The sequence below is a fragment of the Periplaneta americana genome, chromosome 15 (assembly GCF_040183065.1).
Source record: "Periplaneta americana isolate PAMFEO1 chromosome 15, P.americana_PAMFEO1_priV1, whole genome shotgun sequence".
Lineage (NCBI taxonomy): Eukaryota > Metazoa > Arthropoda > Insecta > Blattodea > Blattidae > Periplaneta > Periplaneta americana.
The window spans coordinates 81,886,263-81,908,515 of NC_091131.1; the positions used below are offsets into that span (position 1 = coordinate 81,886,263).

The window sequence follows — 22,253 nt, forward strand, 5'->3', positions numbered from 1 at the left end:
CTATTGAAATGATAATAATGAATACTGAAGTGGAAAGTTACGGTGGAATGAAGGCGCGAAACGGGAGAATCCCGAGAAAATACCTCAGGAACCTTGACTTTGTTCACCACAAATACGAATTCACCATTTCCGGGATTCGAACTCAAATCCACACTTACTGTAAGCCAGTGCCCTGCCAAGTTGTCGAGGCGGAATAGTTTACTCGAAAAGCATTTTATTAAAATTTAAATATGACAACTAATTTGCTCTTACATCATTAATAGTATGATTAATATTTCTTCGACATCAATAATGCTGCGTAAGATTTTTTGTGCTGTGTCCTGGAAACAAAACACCCAACGTTACGGATCTACGTATTGATTATAACATTAGGGAAGAAGAGGAAGGATAACCTAATCTTTTCGATCAGTTACCAGAAGCTGTTCCCTAGAATTTAACCAGGACGGATTCAAGAGACGTTTCTCTGAACTGTCGTAACTCTCATGCTACAGCAGGTGTGTAGTTCCGAAGAATTTGATTCTGTACCTGTAACACGACGCAAAAAAAGGACAATACAAATCTTGCACCGCACTAATAGCCTCTCTTTCAGACTCTGCAACGCTTTTGAAAGAAAATTCTGTGATATGTTCTAATAAAAGCATTAAGAATAATGTTATTAACAAAAGCCGCCCTAAATAAGGTTTCGAATAGATCGGCCTACTAATCAATTCATAAAGAATAATCATTAAAAATAATATTATGTGACAATGTGAAAGGAGAAAAAAACAACCCTTAACCCTTAAATTGGCAAAACTTCATTTCTCACACTAGTTTATTAAACCATGTCGGACTATAAAGAAAACAACTATAGCAATGTCCATATTTTATATGTTGTACAATATTATAGTATTGTGAAATTTTGGTTAATTTAATTTTCCTAGCAATTTTTTTTTGTTTTATTAAAATTATAGCATATAGCCTATTAACTTCTTGTATCCTATAGGAGCAACTAGCATCTGCAGAGACGAAGACAAAGAATAAATTTTAGAAAAAATAAAAATAAAATAAAAAATAGTACGTACACTTCGAAGAGTACTGTACTTAAAATTATTAAGTTACGAAATAAACGTTGAAACTTAAACGTTATTTTCAACATAGTTTCGATGATTAAAAAGATGTTTTGGCTTTTTGATAATCCTGCATTGTAACATTTCTCGGCTTTCGGATTAATTTTGTCTTTGTCGGTTTGGGGTTCCAGTAATTTTGAAGTAGCAATATTCTTTATTTAATTTTATCGGGTTTCTGGAAAACATTCTCATGTCATGGCGGTCAAAGGTACCAAGCCGTACGGTTGTTTCGAATCCACAGGGGGTGGAGAGAAATTTTTTAACGGATTATCGGCCAGTGTATGGAACCTGTGCCCATCCAGAATCGCGATGAATTTGAGGAGCTATTACTGGGGAGCTCAACGCCAGCTATAACGACTCGGGGACTCATCGTACTGACCACACGTTACCCTGGTACTGATTGAATGATAGCTCACCTCTGCTGAGGTTGTGGACGTGAGGCTAGCAGTCTGTAGATCGGCCTTGGCCATCCATGGGCTGTTCCGCCACGGATAATTATTATAATAATCTTGGGGAACAATCTGTGGGAGCAAGATCAATAGGGCTCACAAAAACAAAGATGGAGAGATCAATAAAATAATTTCAAAAAAGATATTTAAAAAAAGTTACCGCTGAGTCCCTCATTTCTGCTGCATATGATGTTAATGAAGGTGGTGATAATTTTCGTATCATAAGTCTGTGTATTCCATGTATTTCAGATAACTCTAGTTAGATGTTGATTTGCATAGACATCTGCCACGAAGCTAAGAGCTGCCTGTGAATTCTGTCTGGATCACTAAAGGTAGGTATTTTTATGCCAAAAATCTACTACATGGGACACCAGGGTTTACTTCTCTTCTCTATAGTCCCTTAAGGGGACACTATGGTGAAATAATGGTGAAAAATTAAGAAAATCGACTTAAAAATTTATTGTGACTCTCTATTTAGACCGAGCTCAAAAAGCTAAATAATTTATATTCCCATAACTATATTGAAGCTTTTGACCTAATATGAACTAAAAATTGTGAAAATTGTGACGCAAGGAGTTTTGAAATATTTTTAAAATAAAATACATTTAAAAAATATAAAATATATTTTAAAAATATTTCAAAACTGTTAGTCCTAATGGCACCAAATTTTGTACAGATGATAGTATTGTAGACATGTTTATGTAGTTTAAAATTAATAAATTTTGGATGAAAATGGTAAAATATTTAAAACTCACATAAGTGTCCCCTTAAGAATCTATCACCCTCGACTGACTTTGAATCCGCGAGCGCTGGATGTAAACCACCTAGCATGTTACTTTAACCATTCAACGTGCAAAATCCATGATTTCGTGGTCTGTACTGAAGTACAACATGTTGTTTTTACCTTATTAGTATTATTATGACTGACACAATCTAACAGTAAGAGGTTCGATTCCCGCCAGGTATGGATGTTTATCTCCCTCCCTTAGGAAATGAGTGGTGTATGTTTTTCATTTAGAGTTGGCTCAATTGGTGGATTTGTGCCAACCTAACCACATTACCAAGTACTCCTGTTATACACGGCTTAGCTTAATTGTCTCTAAAATATTGTATACTTGATGCGTTTCATTACACAGAGCGCTTTATAAAAGGGATAATTTTTATTAATTATATCTTCGCCAAATTCCGGACACACTCTTTCAGAAGGGCAAAAATATCGTATTTCATCTGTGCAGACGAGCCATGGTGTGACCAAGTATTTACCAATATCCGCGAAATACTGACCTGAACGTCTTACGTCATTTCTGACAATAGCAGAGCGCATGTAACTTCATACCTGCCAACCTACGAGAGATGAAATGGAGGTGGGGATTTAGTGGGCGATGTCCTTTCTAATACTAATACTACTACTACTACTACTACTACTACTACTACTACTACTACTACTACTAATAATAATAATAATAATAATAATAATAATAATAATACCAATGGAACGAAAACATAAACATGAGATTATTGTGTCAATGCGGGAGAGAAGTCTTAAGTTAATTGTGGGTGACTCGCGCATTATGGAAGTTGGTAAGTCTGTCATTTAACCACAAACTGATAACAACAAACCTACAGCAGCGAGCTACAGACCGAGAGCATAGTCAAGGCCGGTGACCGGCGCGAGAGGCACGTGGAGGGGAAAACAGTGGGGATACACATTTGGAGGCAGTACGACAAAGACAGTGCATGCTATAGACCAAGTAAAGACATTGACTCTACTGTTTAACTTGTCAATGGACTCATTTCATTACAGGTTGATGTTTTCCGCACCGCCAGTACAACTCTCTCGAGAGGGAGCGCGACTAGCATCAAACTGGCCTATGCACCCCCTGGTTACGTTCCGCAACCTCATAGACTCTTCCAATGCTCGCGAGCATCGTGTTTACACCGGCCGTGACTATGCTCTCGGGCTGTACTTCCGATACGGCTTGTCCCTTGGCGCACTATACTTCACTGCTTGCGCTATTGCAGGAGGTAGGGGTAACTGAAGCGATACTTCCTATTCCCAATACGTTATACCATTCATAGGTACCACGTGTATACCACTGAATAAGACATATTTTAGGATGTCTGAATAGCTAAGATTCAATAATGCGCAGTCACGGAATATGTCTTTATCTTTTCTTATTCCATATCCCTTTTCACTTTAACCATCTTGAACGGCACAATTCTAATGCAAGCATATGTAATAGAGTTCGGTGCTAGTTCACACAAAGAATATTTATCCAAATGAAATTTGACCCATGGACGATTGACGCACCGGAGAATGCACCCAAATAAATTGACCCAAAATAAAATTGGAAACATATATAAATCACATTGTGCGAGAAGATTCGAAGAGAATGGCACTTACGTAGACTTTCGGCTCCCCCCTACTACCATTAATGCACAACACAATGTCAATACGGCGGTTGCTGTCGTCTGCGATACAACGAACTTTTCTGTTGATTTTCGAGTTCGTCATTTTTTTTTCCGGTTACTATATGCTTATTTAAGTTGTGTTAACTCTCGCTAGTGGTTTTATATTTTATTTTATCCGTCTTAGTATTTATTTTATTATTGTAAATATTTTTGTTTTATCACTATTATTAGTATTATTATTATTATTATTATTATTATTATTATTATTATTATTAATGAATTATTTTGTATTACAATCTTTATATCATTTCTGTCACGATTATTTTATTTTATTATTATTATTATTATTATTATTATTATTATTATTACTATTATTTCTATCATCAGCATTATTATTTGATCCCTGTAAAATTTATGTAGACTACTGGACTGTACCCGAGCACGAGCATATGCTCATTTCGGGTATCAATTCATATGTATTCATTTCAAATGTAAATTGTAAATAAATTTGAATTTGACATATATTATTTTTTTTTAGTTGATAATGCAGTAATTTAGGTGGAACGAAGTTTTAAATGGTTTACATATCTCTTGAAAAATTTTAGGATTATTTTATTGCAGAAACCGAGTCTTCAGATTTGAATGTTGTAACCAGAGACACGCAAATATTCAACGACACGTCCTTCGTCTTTGAATTCATCACACCTTTGTGAAATATTTTGCAGCCTTACATTAAGCTTTTATATTTTCGTTCTTGTGATTCTTTTACTCTTCGTCCTAAATCCAACTGCTGGATCATTGTGTCTCCATCTGATTGCTCTTTCTTTAAATAATGTATGAGTTTGTATATAGTGGGATGTTTGTTACAAACAATGTTCTGGAAGCAGTTGTGCGTGTTATTTGTACTTGCTTTATTCGAACTGGCTCCATAAGTGAAAATTTATACCGTCAAAATGTTAATATAAACTTAAGAATTTTGTAATAAGCTAAAAGTGTCACCATGGAAACGAATCTTGCATTGTTAAGAAAGAATTTCAAAATATTAATATACTGTACACTTAAACATTTCGGAACACAAATGTTACCACGAAAACGAATTGCTGAAAATGTATTTACTATGAAATGAATTAAACTTTATCGCAATGGGTGAATTTTCCGTGAGTGAGGCTGAAAATGAAAATCGTTGGGTGTAATCACTTTGGCGAATATTCCTGGATCAATATTCTTGGGCGAATTTTTTTGGGTGAATTTTATATTTGGCCAACTTCCATTGTGCGGACTAGCCGGTTCGGTGTAAGGTAATGGGTCTCTTAAATACAATCTCTTAATTCTCGTAGAAACAATTTCCTTTATTTAAAAATTGTTATTTATTTAATTACGTTACAATTTTATTTTAACCAATTCTATGTGGAAATTAATGGTTTATCTTTGCACAGTTGTGAATGAATTTGAATTTTTCATTATTTTATGCAATATAACGGTATCGCATTATCACGCAATCATACTGATATACAGTTTCCAGTAACTGCACCTTTACTTGTTACCCCCTTTCCAATCTCTTCTAAAAATAGTATGCTAGAATACTGAGACTTAATATGATGTCACACCAGATGGTAACTTTCACAAATGAAATGTCGTTGTTGGATGGTTGAATGTACATTATTGCATATTCAAATTCTCCAATTTTTGTATCTTTAGGCCATCATTAAGTTGAAAATGTGCTTCGCATAAACAAACCACTGTGGATTAATCGCATCATATATTTTTCGGCACCTCTTATCATATAATATCATAGGACAGATTTTTTCAATCTTTTTCAATATGTGGCACACTAAAGGCAGGCCTAACATAAAATCCAGAGGCACACTCATGTAATCTAAACCAGTGTTTTAGGAGGGAATGTGTTAACTGAATATTGACTTGTGCCTCATTCGCTAAATGTTGACTCGTGTGGGCTCACTTTTTTACTATTCTTTTCACTTTTGATTTTCCAATTTTTTCTACGAGAACTGTTACTATTTTCATTTTCTCGCAGCACACCAGCGGGTCGTTGGCTGCACACCGGTTAAAAATGGCTGTCATAGAACGTCTCTCAGATTTATTTACTTCCGTATGGTTCCTTCAAAATTTTGCTCCAAGCTGAAGAAACTGCATGGGCCAACTTTAAAACTGCTGAGGGTACGAAGCGGCCTTTCCGCTGTCCACAGTCATAATAATATTAAACAAGTCCAGTAAGAATTTGCATATAAAATTTATTTATTTTTACAAAAATATAAACATTTTAAATTACCTCTTAGTTTTGGAGAATTCCATAATTACCACTTACGTTTGCTATCATGTGTTTAAGATTTACAAATGTAAAATAAAATCTATACAGAGTTCTAAATTTTTTATGTAGCGATGTGGTTATTTGCTAAAACTTTTAGATATGGAAACGTGAATTTTTCTGAACTCTGCCCTCCTGGCAGTGTAAGAATTCAATTTATAAGATGTCAAATTTACGTATGTCACAATTCATTACTCTCTTTGATAAAGCCGAGTCAGAGGTGATTACCAGAACAATTCAATTTTAATATGATCAGTGCATTTTATCTCAAGTCGTATCATTCAGAGCTTGGCTTTCATTATGTGTCATAAATCTGTGACATGAAACTCTTGGTTTTATTCCTATCCAAAGAAAAGTCATGCAAATGACATAATACAGTGGATTTGCCATAAATAACCTGATATTTGCCTTAAAGTTTGGGAAAAACCTAGAAAAAACAACTAGATAATCAGCCGAAACGGGAATCGAACCCACGCCCAAGCCACAGATCAGGAGAACAACTTCTTAACGCTGAGATGACCCGGTAGTTCAGTTGGTTTTAAGTAAACAAAGGGTTCAATATGGTCCCGCAAATAAAAATAAATTTGGTTCAGGTCAGAGGAATGTCAAGTGCTGACATCCATTTATTTTTAAACGGTTATTTATCCGAAAACTTATCTCCAACTGGACTATAATGAGACATAACAGCGTCGTACATAAACTACATGCGACGAACTACACTAAGTGATATTGTATCCAGCAACTCGTTCATATTTTTCTTAAAAAATTGAATAAGGATTCTCCTGTCAGTCTTCCGAGCAGAACAACAGACCCGATTAAGTTATTCCCAATTATTCTTGTCCAAACAGTTAACTATATTTTGTTCGTAATTTGATTTAATAACAACGTAGGACTTCCTTCAGACCAATTATGAGTGCTGCGAAAAATGAGCACATAATTAATAATTAATGCTACTTAATCTGAAAATAATAGAGAATACAAAATTCTGACTTCTCACGGAGGAAATGAGGCGCTACAGGGCTGTAGCGAGGCTTAAGACGGTCATTTCGAGCGTTTTTTTTAAATTAATCATTAAATATATAACCTGGAATAAAAACTAGTTCGGAAATAATATTAAAGGTTTTTTAATAATTTTTATCACCAATCTGTTTCTGATTTGAGTCCACCTATTGAGAAAAAAAATCCTGTGCTATCCTACGTATGTTAGAATTTTTAATTCCTCTAACTAAATTGAATGTAAAATATAGTCTCCTACCACATATTTTGAAATACTGTTGATCTTTCTGCAATAGAAAAGAATGCTAATTCACACGGATAACTGTAAATATAGAAGTAACTTTGAATAAAAACCCATGAAAATTGTTAGACTACTATTTAGAAAAAATAGATCCTCTCCATGAAGTGCAACGATTAATACATTGTAAAAACAAAGAAAGTAATTTTTGAGCAATAATCTTAATTTTCTTTGGGAACTATACCTAATTGTAAGACATTTTTCTCAGTACATATATAGGAGGTTCAGAAAATGTTAAAAAATGTATTTTGAATTTCAAAATAATACTCCCAATTATTTTGCTTTACATTTTTTACTAAAATTCTAGAGGTGTAACATTAAAAATTCCTCTGAATTCAACAAGTCTTGAAATCTTTGACAAAACAGGTGCAGCTTTGGAAATGACTTTCTTCGATTTGTATTTGAAAAAGTTAGATGAACAACTACAGCATGGAGAATATTACATAATAATATAACCCTGTCACAGACCTGATCATTAAAATAATTTAAACAAATATATGAAGTATTAGAAAATGCAGTAAATAAGTTCAAACCAATACAAAGTAAAAAATTCTGATTGACTATTTGATCAAATAACTGTATAGGCTACGGCAAAAATTAATAAATTGAACTTGACACAAATAGTTAAAATGTTAAAAACTTTTAAGCATATTGCCTCAGCAATAAGTTGTTTAATATTTATTCCAACACGAAAAGAATAGTTTTCTTTACGGTCAAACACATTCACAAAAATGTATTAATATATACTCGTATTTTTTAAAACTACTGCAAAATAATTATAAGTCCAGATATTTAGAAAATTTCTTTATTTTACTTATCGTTTGCAATTTAAAATCTGATTACGTTAATCTCCTTAGGAGTTTTAGGAGGGGATAACAGGAAGTACCAAAATCAATTAACCTAACCAAACCTATTCCAGTTCATCTCAAAACCAGAAAATGTATCCGGAAAGGGCGTATTAATATGGCACGAGAAGCCAGTAAAATTTCTAGTAGATTAAATTTTCTAAACTTCTCCTTCGCCACCCTACCTACATTTATTTTTTTCTAGCTACACTTTATCAGTTTTGAGAATTCATATTTAATAGTAGAAATATGGAGAAGTAAACTAAATATTCCTTTTACATTGTAACAAATGCAAGTCTTTCAGATTTTTTTTTTTTTTGAAATGCGGAAGAGTTATTTAATACAATTTTGACGCGGAATACGTCTTTCTCCCTACCGAGTATGGGCACCTGTCCAACGATCTTCGGTGAAACAAAGAATGGCAATGACAGAACTTCAAATGCTTACACCATCAGTCGCAGCCGAATGTTAATGTTTTTAGTAGTTAGGCCATGAACAAATGTAACTTATGTGATTACGCCCAATGACGCCATTTCACCTCGCTGCGGGTATGAGGGCGCCGAATTGAAGGATTCAGAACCATAGTGGGCCAAGCGCCTTTTACTAAAACCGTACAAAACAAGGGTTAAAATTAAGTTATTACCATAATTCAATTGAAACATATAGCAAGTAATATAAAATATACAAATTAAAACTAAATGATATATCAGTCTTCATTAAACTATAATATTCACTTAACTTTAACCTTTCCTTTCTCAGTTTGGTCCACTATAGCTCTGAACCCTTTAATTAGCGTATAAAATTAGCCGTGCTCAGCGTCCTCTTTCAGTAATATTTCGGCAACAAGAATAGCTACAGATCTGTGACCACTTTCTTGATTGGTAATAGTTTTGCAGCATTAAAGTGATAATAATCACATACGATAAACTTTGAGTGAATCACAGTGAAAACATGTTTGTGAGCTGCGACTAATTTCGGAATGTAATTTCATATGAAGAGAATATATTGTGCCCATCATTAATTACTTCTCTTATCACAGATCAATACTGTCCATCTGTAAAATATTCCAACCAACAAAAAATTTAATGTGGTTAATATGTATTTTCATTTCTGTCTTCATACTCCGCGCATTAAAATTTAACAAGGTGGATACTTTGGTTAACTATTTCATGACCGCTTCCTCATTTCTCGAGACAGAAAGCAATTGTTGGTAGGCAAAACGATTCACCAATTAGTTGTTTGAAATTATAAGGAATAATAATACGTTACTAGAAAAAACCGGATTGTTTTGGAATTTAATACCACGGTTAAGTACTTTAGAATTAGACTATATTATATTAACTATTCCTGTCTTTATAATGTCCGCATTTATTAAGAACACCCATTTGTGTACGAACAATAAGTTTTGATTACTACATTAAAATTTAGTTTAATATTTTATAAGCTTCTACACGTTGTCAAACGTTTCACGTCAATTTTTTCAGAGCCCATCTGATACCGAAAACACAGATCTACAGCAATTGCTTTAACACGGCCCCCCCTTGCATAAATATATAAATCACTGAAATAAATAATCATCAAATTACATAATTAATTAATTGATATGTCATCGTTATTGTTCGAATTGCCTATGTAAAGTGAACCGTAAACAATACCATTAATTTCAGAGGATTATTCTTTGAGATATTTCAAAGAGAAAAGCTTATTTTGCTCCATTTTTGCTTCCTTTACGAAATAAAAATTGTTTTAATACGAAACATTTCATAGCGTGTTTTGGAAAAGCCACTGTTTTAATTCTCTTTAAGCTCAGTCAATTTAAGAGGGCAGAGTATTATGATAATAAATTATTAAAATAATTTTAGTTTTACACTGTAAATTTGCTGAAATTTGATCCGAACAAATATTAACATTTTAAAATTTCTCATCAAAACGAAACGTTACATTTGTTGGAATCAAATTTCTGCAATGTAAAGGACAAAACTAAAATTCTTTCAATATTCCATTATCATAATACATTGCTCTCTTAAATTGACTAAGCATATTTGGAATTAAATCAATGGCTTCCCAAAACAAGCAAAAGAAATGTTTCATATACAATTTTTATATCGAAAAGGAAGCAAAAGCGAGTAAAGTTGTATTAAACTCTTTTGTTTGAAATATCTCAAAGAATAATCCCCGAAATTAGTGGTATTATGTTCACTCTGTATAAAGGCCGACATCCTGTATGGCCAAGTGGTTTCTTTCAGGAAATTCTACGATGCATTCTTAAAATACGAAAACGAATGAGGATGTATCCTCTAACATAATAAGTATAGGTTGCGCATTCCATTTGATCAATGTTGTAGTAGAAGCATAACGTAGGCTATGATTGGACATATGACCTTCCTTAACTAACGAATGCTTTGCGGGTGGCATCGACGGAATTCCCATTAAGAGGAAATGTTAGATTTTTGTTACAATTTTTTTCGAGTGGTACACAGAAAAACGTTCCACGTGACCCACAGTGACCCTTAGTAAAAAAAAAACCTTCGCAACTTATATTATATATTAACCGAATATTATTGAAAACTATAGTACATTCAATACCGTATTGCAAACATCTAATACACCAAATCTTTGTACGTTAAAGTTACGTGTTAGGAGTTTTTAAACGATTTTTTTTAACGAACTACTGGATTTATAAGATGATTCTAAAAACTATGCTAAAACAAAACCTGCAGATCACTGACCTAGTGGAACTACATTCAATTACTTACTACATAATTGAAACCGACAGATGTACAGCACGTAAAATTATTATTATTATTATTATTATTATTATTATTATTATTATTATTATTATTATTATTATTATTAACATGTTTAAAAGTGAAATCGAAGCTACAAATGTTACCGAAGAAGGATAATTTTCTATAATAATTAACTGCTTAAGACAACATTTATAGACAGTTTCTTTCTGAATTGACAGTAAGTATTAAAAGTTTAAAAGTGGAAGTGTATTTAAAGGACGATTTCGAAACTTCCCTTAAAAAAATGTGCACGAAATAATATTAAATTGTAAAGGATTTGGATCTAGAATATGATCTTTGGTAAATTAATACTAATACACATAGCATCTGAAATAGTATATCCTGATTTTATCTCATACATGATTCAGTAAACTAATTAAAACAGTTTTACGTAACCGAATTCTTCGGGAGTAATAATGTGTGTTAAGTATAAAAAATGAAAGCGAAGCTATGGGACGATTTTCAAAATTTTCTGAAAAAAAAAAAAAATCCTACCGTTCTTCGACTCTACTGACTCATATTCATCGTATAGCTCATTATAAGAGGAAAGTCTACACAACACTGACCTTTGCACATTTAGAACTCCAGGCAAAGATCTTTAATCTTCTTTTACATTTTCTTCTAAAAGAATCAACTCAGTAAACGAATGAGATAATGATTCCTTCTGAATTAAAAATTTATATTGTGTTAAAAGTTCAGAAGTAAAGTAAAATCTACAGGGTGATCCTAAAAATTCCATTGAAATAAACAGCATCCTTAAAACAATAAACTATGCGAGACTTGTATTAAAATAAACTATCCTATTGAACACTGACCTTTCATGGACTAATTTATTTTATGCAGAACTACAGGATGTTCCTGAAATTTTCTTGGATAAGGATAATTCATCTTGGCAGAGGAGTCAATAAGTTAATAGAATTGTCTCCTAAAACACTGATAATTTTTGGATGAACAGTACGTGTCAAAAAATTAGAAGTGGTAGGAGACACAGGACGATCCTGAAATTTTATTTCAAATGATGATTCGCCGAGACAGATGGATCATCTCCGACACATCAAATACTTCTGGACTTAAGAGTAATTATTTTTAAGTGGAGTAAATACTGATCTACAGGGTGTTCTGGAATGGCCTACAAGGCAGGCGGGATTGGACTCACCGCAATAGTCGGGAAGCCCGATGGTTGGGGACTGGCAGCCTGCACGTACCCCGCCACACTGTCGGCCGCACTTGAGCTGTACATGTCGATGGGACCTGGCGAATTGGCCGGGGGAAATCCCCCCCTAGAGTTGGCCGCTGCTGCCGCCGCCGCCGCGTGGGGGGACGCTGGGGGACCGAACCCCTGCGCCGCTGCTGCCGCTGCCGCCTGGTAGTTGTTCATCACTGCAAAGGAAACGGAGAAGTGCCGTTGGTGGGGTGGAGGAGGTGCATCTGCAGCTCCGGGGGCGGCTCCCGCTGCTGCCGCCACTGGCTGATGCGACTGCCATCTCGCGGTCGCCGGAGTCCCTTCAGAGACAACGAGACAACAAGCACACAAAAGAACAGTCACACAATCAAACCACCGCACACGACACAAAGACCCCAGCGAGCAGAAACAGTGAAAATGCATAAATAAAAATACTGTTGCTATGGTTACGTCGGCAGCACTGCCCTGCTGGAGACTGCACTTCTTCCCGGAAGATTGGGTAATTCGTGAAAACAGAGATCGGGTCCATAGGGCAGAAATGTGTACCAAATTTATGTCAGTTTGTGAGTGAAATTTCTTACAGCTTCACCGGCTTGAGATGAAGGTTTCAGATATGTTACTACGAAATTAAAAAGCAGAGGAAATTTCTCGAATATGTTAATCGTGTACCTTGGTTAGCAGTACAATAATATTATATTTCCCTCAAACTGAAGGAAACTCTGTTCTCCCGCCAAAATGTCGGATTAAGCTCCCAACTAACAAGTTCTTAAAGTCTACTGTAAAGGGCTTTCTGCTAAGTATGTCAACAACAGGATGAGTTTGATTTGATTGGTAGAGAAACTCACTGTGTATTCAACGTTTTGGAACCTCTTTTCAATTCTATTTTTAGAGAAATGTGGTAGGAATACAAGTGAAAATATATTATTGTGGAAAATATCTCGAAGTTCTTTTACGGAAGTCCTATTTGATTTGCTTTTCATAAAGATGATAAAAAAGAAGTGAAATCAATAGTGTGTTCCGAACTGTGTCATGAAGAGAAATGTGTCAAACTTTAGAAATAATTTTGGTTTCATTTTTGGAGGCAAAATGAGGATGAGACTTGAATTGATCCTCGGTTTTCTACGCTGGTAACCTGAGTTCGGATTCCGGAGGGGTTACACTGGAATTTGTGATGAAAAAGGACGGTTCTTGCCGGTACGTTTTCGCCGGGTACTCCCGGTTCTCCTACAGGCATTTCTCCATTAGTTCTAATCAACATTATACGGTGCCAAATAGAGTACCTCCTATGACGCACAGAGAGCAACGCTTATGACGTCTAAAAGGACTACAATTTTGACGCGTCCTTCACAGATAGAGACGCTTGAGCGAATGGCGGTAAGTTAATTGCTTGTCACTGATAAAAAATAGGACAAAAATGAATATTAAAATGGAACCAATAATTATGTTCCAAGTTGTGTTATGGAGGCAGGCCTATCTTTAAGGAAATTCTTGTGTTATGCCTTCATGTGGAAGAATATCCTCTTTTTAGATACCATGAAGGCGCATGCTTTCATGATCTTGGCACAGAATTAGATGGTGTGATCGGAACCATGCTACAACTGTCTTTTACTCCCAAGTAAGACTCACTATTCAATTTGACAGAGGCTGAATAGAGTCCGGGACCGTTCTGAAAGTTTGGTAACGAGAAAAATCCGGCCACCATCCGGGATTGAACTCGAGGCCTTTCTGTTCGTAGCCAGTAGCCCTACCAATTAAGCTACTGTCGAAATCCTCCCTAAAAATTGTACACACGTCTCTACAGCAGATAAAAAATACAAAAAAGTAGCTCCTTATACAAACTGTAAGAGCGTGAATACTTGGGGGTCTGCTTCAAATGTTAAAGCCTACATTAAGAAACAATGACACGTAGTTAAGTTGTCACCTTTGTGGAAACCCATTCGATCACGTGACTTGCGAGATAGCTCGTGGACTCAATGTACTACGCCAGTTAAGCGCAATTGAGTATGATCTACCTCAAAGATGAGGGCTATCAATTTTTATCAACTTTTATTTATGTTTTAATTTCGCAACTTTACAGTTGGTATGGACAGTTTTTTTTATATGCTACGGAGAAATAACAACGTCCGCAATTTGAGGGGATGCTTCAACGTAATCTCATTAATAGATCAATAAGATGTTTAAAAAAATTGTGTGCAGAAAAGTCTGTAGTTATTCTTTCGCTGAGTTTATCTGAACAGAAAATAAAATTGTGGCTGCAAGAAGTAAGACTTTCTGAAATGTATTTTAGGGAGGTGTATGCAAGGGTTGAAAATTTCCCTTAGATTGTATCTCCGAAAAATTATGAAAACAAATGTGTAAAAATGTTTGAGCAAAAATAGAGTAAATATCCAATATTTTAAAAATTGCTCCCAAATTTTTCTTCTGGAGAGAATAAAAAAGGACCAGAATCAATAAGGTGTTTCGAAACGTGTTATGGAAGGAAATGCCTCCAAATTTCCAGAACTTCTTCCGTCTTCGGTTTCCATGGAAAAAGGAAAATAATAATGAATTTAAGAAGTTAAGAAATGTATCTCATGCAACTATCGTCCAAAAGCTTTACAGAAGAGGAATACTTTTTGTGCTGAAGACAATTATTTTCTGTATCAGAGCATGGAAGTATGCATATTGCATAGGAACAGTAAAGTCTTGGTTTTCTGAACCGACGCATGCGACGTGCGAGCTGCGAGGCCCGCCTCGCACAAATCCGGACTACACGAGAGATAGTGGTTTCTATGGCTGTGAGGTGCGCAGACCTTGCATCTCGCAGCCATAGAAACCACTCACTATCTCTTGTGTAGTCCGGATTTGTGCGAGGCGGGCCTCGCACCTCGCATATCGCATGCGTCGGTTCAGAAAAACCAAGGCTTAAAGATAGGCAGTCAAAATATTTGAAAGTTTACCTAAATAGTAACATGAAGAACCGAATTTCTATGAATAAATATAGGCGTATACAGTTTTACGGTACAGGTGACCAGTAGGTCACTGCGTTTGGGGGCCTGTGATTATTACTACATTTCGAATGATTTATCTTGAAGAAGTTAAACATTGACATATTTCAAATCTTCAATTTCAATATATTTTTTGAAATATATATTAGTCCTACTTTTCACGTGCGATATTATTCTTCTCTAGTGTTAATATTATATTATATAATTCCATTGCCGCTGTAATTATATTTTAGTTCCTATTTTATTTTACTTATTTATTTTTATTATTATTATTATTATTATTATTATTTTAATATTATATCTGAACTGCGACCGAGCACGAGCGCTGCTCATTCGGTCTCAAATTTTGTTAATACTACTGTATCTTCTTTTTATATTGCTTGTATTATTTTATTTGTATTTCTCTTTGTTTGTTTTGTAATTATATTTCTTTATTCTGTATATTTGAATTTAAATAAATAAATAAATAAATAAATAAATAAATAAATAAATAAATAAATTGTATAGAATTTAAGATTTTCTAACAAGTAACCAAGTATAAAAGCAATAACTTTTGTCCTTTTAAAATTTGGAAGTAACATTGATGCCAAAACGATTTTATTAAATTTTGAAGGCAAATTAAATGTTATAGTCTGAGAAGAATTTTGTGTAATATTTATTTCAGTTGTGAATATGTGATTGGTGCGTAGGTCTAAAATAATAACAATAAAAAAATGTTTTTACGGTTAGATAATGTGACCAGTAACAAACACTGTTACTCTGCCACAACATTTGAAGGGATCTGAGCTATAGCGGGCCAAGCGCCATACATTAAAAACGGAGAAAACAAGGGTTAAAATTAAGTGCTTAGCATAATTCAATGAAACATATAGCAAATAATATAAAGTGTGCACATTAAAACTAAATTATATGTCAATCTTCATTAAGTTATGGTATCCACTTAACTTTAACCCTTGCGCTTTCTCCATTTTTAATAAATGGCGCTTGGCCCACTATGGCTCTGAACCCTTCATTTCTATTGCCATTCGATATGGAAGTAAGTACGTTATTTAATTTTATAGAGAATACAACCGAAAGCTTGATTCTTATATTAAAACTAAATAGTAAATTTGAGATGATAACTTGATTCTTATATTAAAACTAAATAGTAAATTTGAGATGATAACTGTTTATGAATTTCCATATATTTTTATTTATTTGGTTTAATTTTAAAGGCAGCTGATCAGCCTATATGAAATACCTACTGTACAATTTAATAACCTTTGAAACCTGTCTTCATGTACGCAGGTTTTAAATCATAAACATGACTTGCAAAGCAATGAATGGGAGTAGGAAATGGAATGTGAAGAATCGATTAAGTGTTGCATTATCTACTGCAAAACCACCTCATACTCATTGTACTAAATCAATACCTAAGTATGGAATTGCTGATAAAAGATTTGTAATTACAGTTGCTCCTCAGAATGATATTTGGCCTCATGGGAGAACATAACCTATAAAAGCTGTTGCTGAACGCATTAACTGATTGGCCCACATATCTTCAAAAGTAATGAATGAATGAATTAATTAATTAACGAAGGAACGAACATACAAATAAAGGGGGGAAATGGGAGGGGAAACATTTAAAAGTTACGCGAAAACATTTCCTTTCAAGGAGTTTGAGTCTGTGAAAAACTAAATATGTGAGCTCCAAGCCTATTGACCACTTGTCTCACTTCGAGTTTCGCCGTTCCACTGAAAGAACTTTAGATAATTTTGAAGAGGAAAGCCGAAAATGGACTACCTAATAGCTGCCACATATGCCTAAGGTGGAAGAGAAGCAGTGAAAATAATTAAAAATCGTGATTCTTGGGGTGCACGTAGAAAATATAAAGCTGAATTAAATTATTTTAAACTCTATCGTGAATATCGTTCTACGTATAAAGTTAAAATTTACGCGAAAACATTTCCTTTTAAGGAGTTTGTTTGAGTCTGAGAAAAACTGAATATGTGAGGTCCAAGCTTATTGGCCACTTGTCTCACTTCGAGTTTCGCCGTTCCACTGAAAGAACTTTAGATAATTTTGAAGAGCAAAGCCGAAAATGGACGTACCTAATAGCTGCCACATATGCCTAAGGGGGAAGAGAAGCAGTGAAAATAATTAAAAATCGTGATTCTTGGGGTGCACGTAGAAAATATGAAACTGAATTAAATTATTTTAAACTCTATTGTGAATATCGTTCTACGTATAAAGTTAAAATTTACGCGAAAACATTTCCTTTCAAGGAGTTTGTTTGAGTCTGAGAAAAACTGAGTATGTGAGCTCCAAGCTTATTGGCCACTTGTCTCACTTCGAGTTTCGCCGTTCCATTGTAAGAACTTTAGATAATTTTGAAGAGGAATGTCGAAAATGGACGTACCTAATAGCTGCCACATATGCCTAAGGGGGAAGAGAAGCAGTGAAAATAATTCAAAATCGTGATTCTTGGGGTGCACGTAGAAAAAATGGAACTGAATTAAATTATTTTAAACTTTATTGTGAATATCATTCTATGTATAAAGAACAAGCTCTGGCTGATAAAATACATTGAAATATTTTTTTTTTCTGAAGGGAATAAATTATTTTGTATTATAAGCATGCACCTGTGGTGATTTATAGGATTTTCTGCTTTTCATATATACGTCTCATTTCTTAGCTTACACAATTATTACTCCTTTTCTTAAGATTCGAATCTTTAAGGTATTATAATTATTCACAAATAAAACCCATGATCACAAAAAAAAACCTTTCCCTCAAAACTATTGCAAAAAATATACTGTGCCAGCATAACATTATGAATGACTCTACAGTATATGTATGTGTTGAGCTTTTCAAAATTTACAACCAGAACATACTATTCTTTAAATATGTAACTTTTCACAACTTAGTGCTTTTTCGCGAAAAAAAAAACTTACGCCTTCATTCTTTGTGCAAGTTGCGGTCCCTAGTTCGATTCCTGCATGTCAGAGGTTATGTATATTTTTTATCAACGTTATGATCTGCGCTGTCTGCGTTAGAGATATGGCATCACATTGTTTTCGCGTAACATCAGTCGTACCATATGTACGCCTCGTTTATGATCGCAAGTACTAGTTCAGAGTTTTTTTAATTTGTCATTTTACGACGCTTTTTCAACTGCTATGGTTGTACAGCGTCTGAATTAGATGAAGGTGATAATGCCAGTAAAATGAGTCCAGGGTCCAGGGTCGAAAGTCACCCAGAATTTGCTCTTAATGGGTTGAGGGCAAACCCCGGAAAAACCTCAACCAGGTAACCTGGACCCGCTCGTTTCACGGTCAGGAATGCTAACCGTTACTCTACGGCGGTGGACTAATATTTAGAGTTCTATTAGAGATATGTAAACCATCGATGCGGATCATTGAATTTAGGACAAAATAATTATTATTTAATCCAGTTTATAATTAATATTCGAGGTATTCTTCACACCCTGGAAGTGGTTTATGTACAATAATTGACTTATATTCGGCCTGCAATTATACACACGTACCAAAGACAAGATCATTACCATTTTAAAATTAACACACTTCGGTGCCCTAAATGGGATTACAACCTTCGGCCGTGGCTTCCATGGAGAGTCAATGTTGTATTCTAAACGTTGTGTACAATATAATATTACGGGAGGTCTTAGATATGTTATAGTTGTATCTTATTATGTGTTTATATTATAAACATAGGCTAAATAAAATATTAATGCGTATAATGTACAGTTCAACATTATTTAGACAAAGTAACATGGGATATCAAATCGAAGAAGATCTGAATACAGGAAGGGAACTAACCGTTCTTGAAACTGCAAGATATACCTCTGTTGAATGATGCTAAGCCACAATACATATTTTGTACCTGTTACAAAATGTTAAAATCAACGTACACAAAAACTGCTCTATGGAAGTGATCTCAAATTTTCACCCCTATCCGTTTCATGAATGCGGTTAGAAACAGTGGACATCGAGAGGGTAGTTGGGGAGGCTTGATCTCAAATGCTGTTAATCATTTTACCAAAAAAAAAAACTAAAAAAAAAAATAAAATAATAAAAAACATTGTTCGCATGCTGAGAATTCGTGCAAAATGCACAAACGTTATCATATACAGCCAAGGCCATAAAAAACTTCATAAAGCACATAGAAAACATATACATTAATGATAAAAATAGGGGAAGGGGTGAGACGTGTTAGTTGTTTTGGAAGGGAGAGAGGGAGACATGTGTGGGTGGGTTGCAAGAGCATTATCAAAGCCATTTATCACAGAGATACCAACCAACACACAGAACATTCGCCCCCCGATGACAGCAATGCTTTGTGTACACCCACTGTTTACATATAACAGCTTCAATAGCATACTATATATTCACATGAAATTAACTCCTTCAACGTAAATCGAGTGGAATGTTGTAACTTCACTTTTCAAAACCAGTTTTGTTGCTTTTTAATCCTTTAGATAAGCTGGTGTAACTTAAACTTCGAACTTCAAAACAAAATATTATATTAATAGTTATATATTTTATCACCATAATCATGGCAGGTTGAGGATCCGACCTTAATACTTGTTACGCCAAGACTCAAGATATTACTGATGACGCCAGTCAGGGTTCAGATCAATTTTCCTGCGAAGGAAATTGAAGTAGCATTGCGAGGGATTGGTGGAGTTTAAAAACCACAGATAAATATTTTGTACTATTGTACTTTCACAGAAATATTATTATTGTTATTATTATTGTTATTATTATTATTATTATTATTATTATTATTATTATTATTATTCCAGTAAAATATGTTGAATTCCTACAACGTTGAGAAATGAACAGAGGTGTATTACAGAATCATGAAAAGTGTGGAAGATGGCAACGACTATCGTAATCGGAAAAGAATCTGCCTATTATTATTATTATGGCAGTAAAATATGTTTAATTCCTACAACGTTGAGAAATGAACAGAGGTGTATGACAGAATCATGAAAAGTGTGGAAGATTGCAACGACCATCGTAATCGGAAAAGAATCTGCCTATTATTATTATTATTATTATTATTATTATTACTATTATTATTATTATTATTATTATTATTATTATGGCAGTAAAATATGTTGAATTCCTACAACGTTGAGAAATGAACAGAGGTGTATGACAGAATCATGAAAAGTGTGGAAGATGGCAAGGACCATCGTAATCGGAAAAGAATCTGCCTATTATTATTATTATTATTATTATTATTATTATTATTATTATTATTATTATTATTATTATTATTATTGTTATTATTATTGTTATTGTTGTTATTATTATTATTATTATTATTATTATTATTGCAGTAAAATATGTTGAATTCCTACAACGTTGAGAAATGAACAGAGGTGTATGACAGAATCATGAAAAGTGTGGAAGATTGCAACGACCATCGTAATCGGAAAAGAATCTGCCTATTATTATTATTATTATTATTATTATTATTATTATTATTATTATTATTATTTGCCGGCGTTTCCGCAGACAGTGTTTTAGCGTCGCGTCATACCTCTCGGCACATCTCTGCCGAGTCCGTTATCCCGTCGGACAGGTGGTAAGTATATAGCGGGAAGATGATAGAATGGTAAATCAGAAGTGATGATAAAGGAGTAATAAGGACTGGGAAGGAGTCGGGTCGTAGCCCTTGAACTTCGTACTATTCCAGCATTCGCATGGAGGGAATTGGGAAACCACGAAAAGGCTAAGTTAGGACCTTTCGAATGCAAGGTGGGAATGATATCAGTTACACCACCGTGCTCAATTATTATTATTATTAGCCTATTATTATCATTATTATTATTATTATTATTATTATTATTATTATAAGACTCAGGAAAATACTTGTGAAATGCTTTGTGTGGAGTGTGGCATTGTATGGCGCAGAAGCATACATATTACGACGAAGTGAAGAGAAATGACTAGAAACTTTTGAAATGTGGATATGGAGAAGAATGGAGCGTGTGAAATGGACAGAGAGAATAAGAAATGAAGTTGTGCTAGAAAGAGTAGGTGAAGGAAGAATGATGCTGAAACTGATCAGGAAGAGGAAAAGAAATTTACTAGACCACTGGCTAAGAAGAAACTGCCTACTGAAGGATGCGCTGGAAGGAATGCTGAACGAAAGAAAAGTTCGGGGCAGATGTAGTTATAAGATGATAGACAACATTAAGATACATGGATCATATGCGGAGACTAAGAGAAGGTGGAAAATAAGAGAGTTTGGAGAATTGTGGGTTTGCAGTGAAAGATCTGACCTTGGACAGAACACTAAGAATGAATGAAAGTGTATTATTATTATTATTATTATTATTATTATTATTATTATTATTATTATTATTATTATTATTATTATTATTATTGTTTTGTATCACAAATGTAAGCGCCTCTATTCTGTTATGGAAAAAAAATCTCAGTATTTCGTAACAGTAAAAACCTGTAGACCAATATTTTTAATCTACAGAAAATGTTGAATTTTTAAAGCAAGAAATCTAAAATATTAATTTTTTTAATTATACTGCCGAATGATTTTAGTGATATGAAAGTAAAACATTAATTGTACAATAGGATTACTATCAAACTTGAAATACAGAATACAAGAGACTTTGCTGTAGCCGTAATTATGTTACAATAAACTGCAGTGAAAACCAGGTATAACAAGACAAATGCAGTAAACTGCAATATTTAAACAAACAATGTATTTAATTATCACTTATTCTGTCGAATGAAAAGATGTGAAACATTCAGCAGCAAATAATAAAATACATGTACGTGAATCCATACAATGATGTGATTCTAGTCAAAATGTAGAACGTACTTACAA

General features: G+C 34.1%; 1 protein-coding gene across 8 annotated transcripts in view; it reads right to left on the bottom strand.

Moving 5' to 3' along the window:
• Nucleotides 1-22,253, bottom strand: part of Rbp6 (RNA-binding protein 6) — a 1,547,649-nt gene that overhangs the window by 44,896 nt on the left and 1,480,500 nt on the right. For 5 of the 8 annotated variants that reach the window (XM_069847737.1, XM_069847734.1, XM_069847739.1 and 2 more), the window contains 2 exons: nt 12,378-12,724; nt 1,523-1,627 (listed from right to left, as the gene is read on the bottom strand). In XM_069847737.1, the coding sequence (XP_069703838.1) occupies nt 1,523-1,627; nt 12,378-12,724 (452 nt within the window). The remainder of the gene's footprint in view (nt 1-1,522; nt 1,628-12,377; nt 12,725-22,253) is intronic. The other 3 variants (XM_069847740.1, XM_069847736.1, XM_069847735.1) reach the window with 2 other exon arrangements.